Source organism: Anas platyrhynchos, chromosome 12, assembly GCF_047663525.1.
Source record: "Anas platyrhynchos isolate ZD024472 breed Pekin duck chromosome 12, IASCAAS_PekinDuck_T2T, whole genome shotgun sequence".
Classification (NCBI taxonomy): Eukaryota; Metazoa; Chordata; class Aves; order Anseriformes; family Anatidae; genus Anas; species Anas platyrhynchos.
The window spans coordinates 19,778,238-19,787,361 of NC_092598.1; the positions used below are offsets into that span (position 1 = coordinate 19,778,238).

Consider the following 9,124-nt stretch of genomic DNA (forward strand, 5'->3'; position numbering starts at 1 on the left):
TTATGCATGGGCGCGGGCGGCTCAGCTCTCGTCGACAGAGCCGGGAGCTGCGAAGGCTCCGCCGCCTCCCCCCCGCCGCCCCGCGCCAACCTCCGGCACCGCGGGGACACCGCCCCGGGGCGCCCCCTGGCGGCGGCGCGCCCCGCCCCGGCCCCCGATTGGCCACCGCCCAAGCAGGGGGCGTGGCCTCCCGGCGGCGCGCCGAGTCCGAGCGCCGCCTATTGGACGGCGGGCGCGGGGCGGGCGCGGGGCGGGCGCGGGGCGGGCGCGGGGCGGGCGCGGGGCGGGCGCGGGGCGGGCTCTCGAAGGGGCGCCCGGCGCGGAGGGAGCTGCTCGGAGCTGCCCACTCGGAGGTACCGGCCGGGGAACGGGAACGGGAACGGGAACGGGACCGGGGGGCGGTTGTGCGGGCGGCGCGGTGTCGCGTTCCGGGCAAGCCGCCGGGGTTTGCGTAGGGAGCGCGCCCCGTTAGCCCGCAGCGGTGCCGGGGAGCTGGCGGGCGCCGTTCCGCAGCGGGGCGGCCCCGCCGCTCGGGAAGCCCCGGGGCTGGGAGCGGGCTCGGCGCTGGAAGCGGGGCAGAAAAGCAGCTCGGGAAGCCCCGGGCGCGGCTCGGCCGGGCGGGGAGCGCTGCCCGTGTGCCCGCACGGGGCACGAGAGGGGGAGATGCTCCCCCCCGGGTCCTGCCGTCCCGTACCTGTTTCGCGTTGGCACCGGGCTGCCCGAGCACGTGCCTTTAGGTCGGAGCCGCAGCCTCCTTGCTGGAGGGCCCGGGGGCTTCTTAGGGCACAGGACAGCCGCGGGTCGCCGGGCTCATGCTGCTGAGCCAGCAAGGCCAGTGAGAGGTGTGCAGGGGGCTGCCCGGCTGCGCTGCTTGAGCGGGTGCATGGGCAGAGTGGGGGACAGGAAGGCAAAGGAGGCCGTTCTGGGAGTTTGGGGTTTTCCTTCCCTCCTCACGAAGCTGTTCGGGTGCCCCCAGAGCTGGGCGGTACGTGCAAGAGCTACAGCTGAACCTGAGCGACCGACTGCTGGCCGGGACAGCATCAGCCTGAGCTCCTCTAAAGCCCCTGCTTGGCTGCTGCCCCACTCTGGCCCCACATCCCAGAGGTCCTGAACGCACCAAGCAGCAACACAAGAAGCTCAGCATGGTTAGTCCATACCCCACTGGGACAGGTGTCATTTCTCAGCCAAAGGCCTGACGTGACAGCCATTCCCAAAATGTCCAAGCCCTAAAGCGGGGTTGCCACCAGCACTGGGAGGGCACTGCCAGCGCCCTCCCGTACCCCGGTGGCTCAGCAGCTATCAGCACGCGTGGGAGGGAGGGAGAGGCAAGCTCTAATCAGGCAGGGAGAGGAGTGGAAGGATTTTTATTGCTCTAAATGCCTGCCCCGGGCACCGAATGCCTGGATAAAAGGTGACCACCTCCTGCTGAGTGTGCTTTGTGAGGAGGAGCTCCTGGCAGCTCTGACTCCAGAAGAGACTTCACAGCTGGTTGAACCAGGAGGGAGCGAGGTCTGGAGAGAGAGGAGGCTCCGAGCATTTGCCTGCTGAAGTCTGCCAGCAGATCTGCTCTCAACGTGCTCATCTCCGCGGGCCAACCCTTGCATTTGGTATGCGTTATGTATGCAGGGAATACAAGACTGTCAGTTAGGGTTGACAGAGGGAACTGAAGAACCAGGTAGAACAGCTCACAGCTTTGCTAGGTCTACGCCTTAGATACAAACAGCCTTGAGAAACCTACTCCAGACTCACTGATCCAGGAGCTTAGGACAAAATGCTCTGCCTGGCATGCATCAACATGGCTATTTATAATCACAAGTTAACAAGCACTCTTTGTTGAAAGATGTGGAGTTGAGTGAAGACAAAATAGTATTTTTTCCTTTGAATGCCAATTGTATAAATTGGGTTAATATATTCACTGCATAGTATTTGATCATGTGAAAAAAAAAGGAACTTGACCAAAAAGAAAAAAAGAAAATCAAACTTTACCATGCCAAAAACTCCCATGTAAAGTAGAACACCAGTAAAAGTGCATCTTCCCTCTCTCATTTAAATTGTGAACGTTTCTGCTACGAGATGCTTATATGCGTGTATCACTTGGTAAATAAGCACCATGATCCTGCTGATGTCGCAGAACAAACTTGAAGAAAGAGGGAAAAATATATTTACCAAAATTAATCAAATAGATTAGAAGTTATATCTTGATTTTTATATCACATCACTGTTGTTCCTAAAGGCAGAGACGCTCACTTCACAGTGAAGGAAACTGCAGTAATAGTCAGACTCAGAAACTGTCATAGGCAGTACTCCCATTCCAAGGCAAAGCTGAGCATTATTTGCAGTGAGTCACAGTAGTAACAAAATCAGTTTGTGGGTGATTAGTCAAAGCAAGCAGTATCTAGAAACTCAGGGCAGGATTAATCTCCCAAATGGTGGGAAGAGGTGATGTGCCCTTACAGATGGCTGTTTCTCCCCGCTGACTGAAAAGGGAGTGCAAAGATGCATGGAGTTATTTGTCTGAGCCTGGAGGTAAGCAATGTGAATCCTACCTAGGATGGAATTATCTTTTTTTAGTTAACTCATGGATTTTAAGTATGTAATGACTCAGAGGGATGGAGATTCCTCCAAGTGGGAGTGTGACACGTAATGGAAACTTGCTTTTCTTTGTTTTGCGTTTCAGGATTGTGTCCATCACCTGTCTATCCTGTTGTCCTTCTGCCCCATGCAGCAAGTCCCTGCCTATGGCAGGGGGGTTGGAACTAGATAATCTATGAGGTCTCTTCCAACCGAAGCCATTCTATGATACGAGAAGTCCAAAAGCATTCTATCCTGCTTATAGGCCAAAGAAATCCAATAGATAAAGCTCTCACCTCAATAGGGCTTGCACTCCTGTTTGAAAACGATCTAGCTTGTGTGTCTTGGCTCTTCAGGCACAGTCTTTACATCTGGCAAAATGTTTTCATTTCCCCTGGGATCTGGTGCATGGAAAACCCTGGAAATAGAGCTGTCTCAAGTACCATACTTACTTGAGAGCTTGGACTGCGCTTGTAAAATGCATAGAATAAAAGACACAGGAGAAGAGTTGGTCTCTGTGATCTGCAAGCATTAGGAATCAAGATCAGCGAGAGCAGGATAAACTGCTTGATTTATCCCAGTTGGTGTTGCTGGTGCCAAAAATTCTTTACAGCATTTTGTAAGGAAGGGAACGGAGTCTCTCTTCTCTCCTGATAGCAAGTACTAAGTACTAAACAGTGGGGTTTTGGGGCATTACTTGGGCTGCTGCTGATTGTACCATACCTGTGCATTCTTGCACATCTGGCAGTAGCACGCCCCCAGTAGCTCAGCATGCCGTCAGCTCATGGCGACCACCTCGTGACTACAAATTGCTGGCACAGTACTGATCTCAGGAGAATGGGGCATGGGATCATTTTTGCAATCAGCCAGCTGGAGCCTGCTATTTTCTCCTTGCTTTTTCTTGAAAAAGCCAAACAAAAATTCAGAAGTTTTCCTACTTCTTCAGAGTTGCTCACTTCTTTGACTTCCTCTGAAGGTATTTTGTTATACTGCTACCGTCTCGCTGATGCTTTTGTTGTAAGTAGTCGTATTGTAGTTAATTTTAAATTGCATTTCACGCTGGAGAACATACACGAGTTGATGTTTAACATAAAACAAATCCATCAAATCTGCTCTGTCCAAATCTGTCAGATCTGCTCTGGTACTTGAAGACCCTGAAAATTCACATCCTTACAGGGGGAAGTTGGAAGCCTCACGATCCTCCCTGTAGTTCAAGGGAACAATTCACCTTGGGATTGTCCTCTTTTAGTAACTTGTCAGCTTCTGTTCGCCTTTCTGGGTTGGTATCCAAGCTGATCCCAGCAGCTCTTGAGTGAGTCTTGGAAAGATTTCTGTGGAACAGACAGGGCTGGCAGAAGCCATGCTGGCATTCTTGCAGTCTCAGACAAGCCCTGTGCTGCAGAAGGTGCTGTCTTCATGGATTAATTAGAAATCCCAGTACTTGCCCTCACAGAAGCCAGAGTTTCAGAAGTGCTGGCCACACAACACTTCTTGCTTAAAGCTATTTTTGCAGAGATGGTAATTTCATTCAGGTTCCCCACGGGACTAAACCAGTATCTATTTTGTGCAGGCTGTAGGGAAATTCTAAACATCCTGGCCTGCTCTAGAGAAAAAAAAACCTGGGGACTCAGAAGAATTGAATGACCTGTTTGTTAAATAGCTTAGGCAAGACGTAAACAGCATGCAGCAACCTTTTACAGCCACTATGTGGTTTCCCTTCCAGCCTTCTGAAGGGGTGAAGGGCAAGACAAGAATGTAAATCATGATCATCCTCAAAATACCCAGCTCAGCATATTGCCCTCTTTCTCTTCCCTTTCCCCTCCAGGTTGCAGTGCTCCATGGCTGCAGGGACTCTGTGTAAGAAGGATGGGAAAAAATGTGGAGGCTGGTTCTATGTATTAGTTATTCTACAAAATGCTAATAGAAACTAGGGCTACACACATCCCTGTGATCGCTGTGCTACCTCGTGATCTCTGAAATACCTCGCTTTAAGAGGAAATGACTCACTTTCTTGTGGATTGTTAGGCCTGAATAGCCTCGATGCATCACAATGAAACACAGAGGGAATTAGGTGCACTGAAAAATAGCACTTGCAATGTAAAGCAGTTCTTCACTACAAACTGAATAGCAAAACATTTGCTTTTGCTTTGGAGTTACTTTAATCTATGTTTAAAAGCAAGAAAAAAAAACCCGGGTTGTATGAGAAGAAGGGTGCAGAGGTGTAGGGAAGGGTGAGTGTGCGGCATGCTACTTCCCTTTCAGCAGAGATCAGGCTTTTCAGAATGGTGTCTTGGAGCTGGAGGAACATGCAATAGGCAGCTGAAACAGCTGGGGCAGTGGTGGAACGGGTTGGCTTGTGTGGGCTTATTCATTCAGATGATGTTGGGTTTTTTACCCCCTACCTTTTTTCTCCTTTTTGTCACGCACGGAGGATCAGTGGGAACAAACAATAGAGCACTCTGTTTTGTTCCAAAAGCCTGCCTGAGCTCTGGCCTAAAATGGCATTCATTTGTGTGTGTAACTGTGTGTGTGTGTAACTGACCCTCGGTGAGCGTGCTGTCAGAGATGGGACGCTTGCTCTGAAGACCACGGGTGCCAGCAGGGTGCCTGTGCAGCGCTGCAGCCACACTCACCGGCCAGGACGGGCGGTGGGTGCTCCTGGCACCCTCTAGCTTCACAGTACAGCAACTCCACAGCAAGTAATGCACCCACGTATGCAGTACTTAGACCAGCCTGCCTCCTTTTATGTGGGAATGCAGTTATACTGGTGAAAAGCAGAGTTGTAATGGAAGAGGTGACCGTATTAGAGGGCTTCCATTGCTGTAAACAGAGCCAGCCCAGCAGAGACCAAGCTGTTGTAAAGTGGGGACAGAAGCTTTGAAAACTTAAAAGGCAATAATCTCACATGAAGAGTGGCAAGGAGATGGCTCCTAACCCCAGTCTGCATTAGAAGCTCCTCACCTGTGCATACGTTTGATGCTTGGCCTCATCCTGGCACAGTTTGCTCAGTGCACTTCATCACTTCCTTCTTTATTTTCCTCTCCTCAGAGTGAGCCGGAGATGGTGGACCACCTCGCAAACACTGAGATCAACAGCCAGCGCATCGCTGCTGTGGAAAACTGCTTTGGGGCTTCTGGCCAGCCCTTAGCTGTGCCAGGAAGAGTCCTCTTAGGAGAAGGGATTTTAACCAAAGAATGCCGCAAGAAACCAAAGCCTCGCATATTCTTCCTTTTCAACGACATCCTGGTGTACGGGAGCATAGTGATTAACAAAAGGAAGTACAATTCCCAGCACATCATCCCCCTTGAAGATGTCACTTTGGAGACGCTGCCAGACACCTTGCAGATGAAGAACCGCTGGATGATTAAAACCTCAAAGAAGTCCTTCGTGGTTTCTGCGGCCTCCCTGACAGAGCGGAAGGAGTGGCTCAGCCATCTGGAGGAGTGCATCAGGCACCTGCTGACAAAGACAGGCAGGCAGCCCTCCACGGAGCACGCGGCCCCTTGGATCCCAGACAAGGCGACAGACATCTGCATGCGCTGCACGCAGACCAAGTTCTCCACCCTCACTCGAAGGCACCACTGCCGCAAGTGTGGCTTTGTCGTGTGTGGGGACTGTTCCAGGCAGAGGTTTTTGATGCCCCGGCTGTCCCCCAAGCCCCTGAGGGTCTGCAACCTGTGCTACAGGCAGCTGCTGGCAGAGCAGAAGAAGGAAGCAGAGGCTGATTGCCAGCAGCTGGAGCGGTACTGTTCTGCCATCCCAGGCTGCGAACCCTCCAGCGGTGACGACAGTGACAAATCCGACGATGACAAAGCTGACCAGTGGCCAGCAGACACGGAGTTTTATACCTCAGAAGTATCTTGGTCATCTTTCCATAGCTGACCTCCTTGGGAGTCAGTGGAATTTAAACACTGGGAAGCCAACTTCTGGCCTTCAATGCATGTCCTCCTTATCATTTTCTCTGGAGGCCGTATCTGGGAAGGTGGATGTTGGTTCCTGTTTGTGCTGCCTGCGAGGGAACAAAGGGTCAGGGTGTTACCCCTTGTCATTCTGAGAATGTCTCGCATGCAGAGAGTGACAGCCTAGTGAAGAGCCTGGACTAGAGACCTGCAGATCAGTCTTGATCCAAACAAGTTCACCCTTCTGTGCCTTAGTATTCCTGTCTGCAAAAATAGAACAATACTAATTTTTTATTTTTTTTTTCTCAAATGCTTTGAGATTACCCTCAGGAGAAAAAGGAGCAAATCCTTGACTTAAACATGCTTGCCTGCTAGCGGTGAATTTCTCTTTCAGAGGCAAGGGAAGCTCCAAATAGGGCAATGCAGAAAACTGGTGCTTTTGCTTCCCATGATGCATTTTCTTAAGGAGAACAGAGAACTTCCAAGGCTGGCATTTTTCATAAGCATTAGATCTACTTCAGGTATTCTCACTGCAGGTGTGCAAACCTGACTGGATAGCTGCTTATCAGCGTGTGGTAAGATAGGCACAGACTTTGATTTCTACACCAAGGTTTCTGAACTTTGGAAACACTAAGGAAATTGTGCTGTGAAGGCAGAGGGGTCATATGATGCTCAACGTGAGCAGCCTTAGCAAAGTGCTGGAGCATTTGGCACTTTCATATTAAAAAATATATGTATAATTTTGGTGATACCGGGCAAGAAGGGAAGGAGGAGGGGAGGGGAAGAGGGACAGGTACATTTATAGAAAGAAGGGAAGGAGGAGGAAGCTTACTGCATTTGAATCAAGTGCAGAATCCCAAACCTCACCTCCCGGCAGTTTCACCAGATTACCAGAACCTGATGACCTCAAGCCTACCACATAAAGGGGTAGCCCAGTGAGGACTTGTTAAAAGTCTTCAAAAATCCAGGAAAATATCCCAAGTAAAGATCCTATGAGGTTCAGTATTTCAACCTCTACTCCCTTCCTGAACCAAGAAACTGAACATTCATTTTGATGCTCATTTCGCTGTATCAGTCTCACAAGTTCAAAGTTAAGGTCCTTAATGTGTTTTCAGGATTAGAACCCAAGCAAGTTATTTTGAGATGAACTTAAAACATTCAAATTGTTAGAAATGAACTGTGTTTATTCAAATATTTTATCATAATGTAGCATGGGAGTATGTATACTGAGACTTAGACAACAGCAATTATATTGCAGCAGACATTTCTACAAACTCAGTTATTATTTTAGTATATTTTTGTATTGTGTATCTTAAATTCTGGGAAAGGAACATATCCGAGGGTACACTGCCGATGTTATAAATCATTTCCATACCAGTATCTGGTCCAAACACTGCATTGCATATCAGCTGGCCAGAGTTATTTTATTAAAAAAAAAAAAAATTAAGCTCAAAATAATCATTTGTACCTTCTTTTGTAAACTGCCACTGTCAAATGAATTTGTATTACTTGACTGTGTGAATAAAGATATGGCCAACATAAAGAAGCCAGAAAAATATGTCACTGAAATGTGTTGTTATTTAACAGGAGTCTTAAACAAGGGATGGGATAAATGTGCTGGTTCAAGCATGGCTAGCCAGCACAAAATCCAGCTCTTAGCAACTCTTTAACCATGGGATGAATGTTCTGTTTTTTTATGTACTACCTGAAGGTGAATACGTTCAAAAAAATTGCCAAATCTGATTCCATCTTTCTTCTTACACCATTTTATCATCATCCAAGTCTTTCCAAGTGTTTTGCAATCCCCTGCAGTAGTCTATATTAATTGCAATAGTATTCTTCTGGTGGGGGCACAGCTTACAGCAGATCAACAAACCTTATGACCTGAACAGATGTTTTTTAAAGTAATAAGTACACTGAGTTCTGTTTTTTCCATCCCTCTTCAAGTTTAGTTCATAATTCTGAGCAGCGGTGATTGTTTTTATAATGCCTCCCACCCACCAGAAGGGTGTATATGCTATGCAAACAGAAACTGACCTTAAAAATAAACAGCCATCAGAACAGTTCAGGTGCCAAAAATAGCACAGTTGTTGAATCAGCATCCATAACTTAAGTTCCAATTCTGTATTCCTTAGGCAAAACTCTCAAGTTTCTTCCTACTAATTGGCTCCAGAAATATATTCCAGTTCTGAATCTACTCCTTAGTGCTTTCAGAAATCAGTTTTTCTTTATCTTGTATGTCCAAAGGTCTTACTACTATCGGGCCCCAAAAGACCTATGAACTGTTTTTACCCACTAATGAAGGACAGTCACATTTCTTACAAATGCCTTCTTGTAGGGCAAGATCTTTCTGTAATCACAGTGGCAAAAAAAAATAAAAAATATGAAACCCAGATACTTTTTTTGTGTGCATGGTATAGTTCATGTAATTTCCCAAAATGCACAGACCTTCCACCAACTTACTTCCCCATTCCTTACAGAAGGAAGGTATGCAGAATGATCAAAGGTAGAAGAGCTGTGACACCCTTGAGAATAAGGGTGACAAGCATGACACATGATGCTATTTTGAGTATCAGTCTGAATGTCGTGTTTTGGACCTGAGGTGCACATTAGTGTCTGCACTTCCATAGGCTTCTGACAGACATGCTGGCTTC

At 48.4% G+C, this 9,124-nt stretch overlaps 1 protein-coding gene across 2 annotated transcripts; it reads left to right on the forward strand.

Annotated features, from left to right (window-relative positions):
- The first annotated feature begins 255 nt into the window (after positions 1–255).
- PLEKHF1 (pleckstrin homology and FYVE domain containing 1) lies at positions 256–8,028 on the forward strand. 2 transcript variants are annotated; one of them, XM_027466981.3, is made up of 2 exons: positions 256–353; positions 5,620–8,028. In XM_027466981.3, exon 2 carries the CDS (start codon positions 5,632–5,634, stop codon positions 6,451–6,453), a length of 822 nt encoding a protein of 273 aa, XP_027322782.1. In that variant the 5' UTR covers positions 256–353; positions 5,620–5,631; the 3' UTR covers positions 6,454–8,028. The 2 variants fall into 2 exon arrangements, with proteins under 2 accessions (XP_027322782.1, XP_021128598.1); XM_021272923.4 differs by lacking the exon at positions 256–353 and adding an exon at positions 373–1,607.
- Positions 8,029–9,124: the final 1,096 nt, after the last annotated feature.

Coding starts and splice junctions, on each gene's coding strand:
- PLEKHF1 (XM_027466981.3), top strand. CDS start 5,632: ATGGTGGACCACCTCGCAAACACTGAGATCAACAGCCAGCGCATCGCT.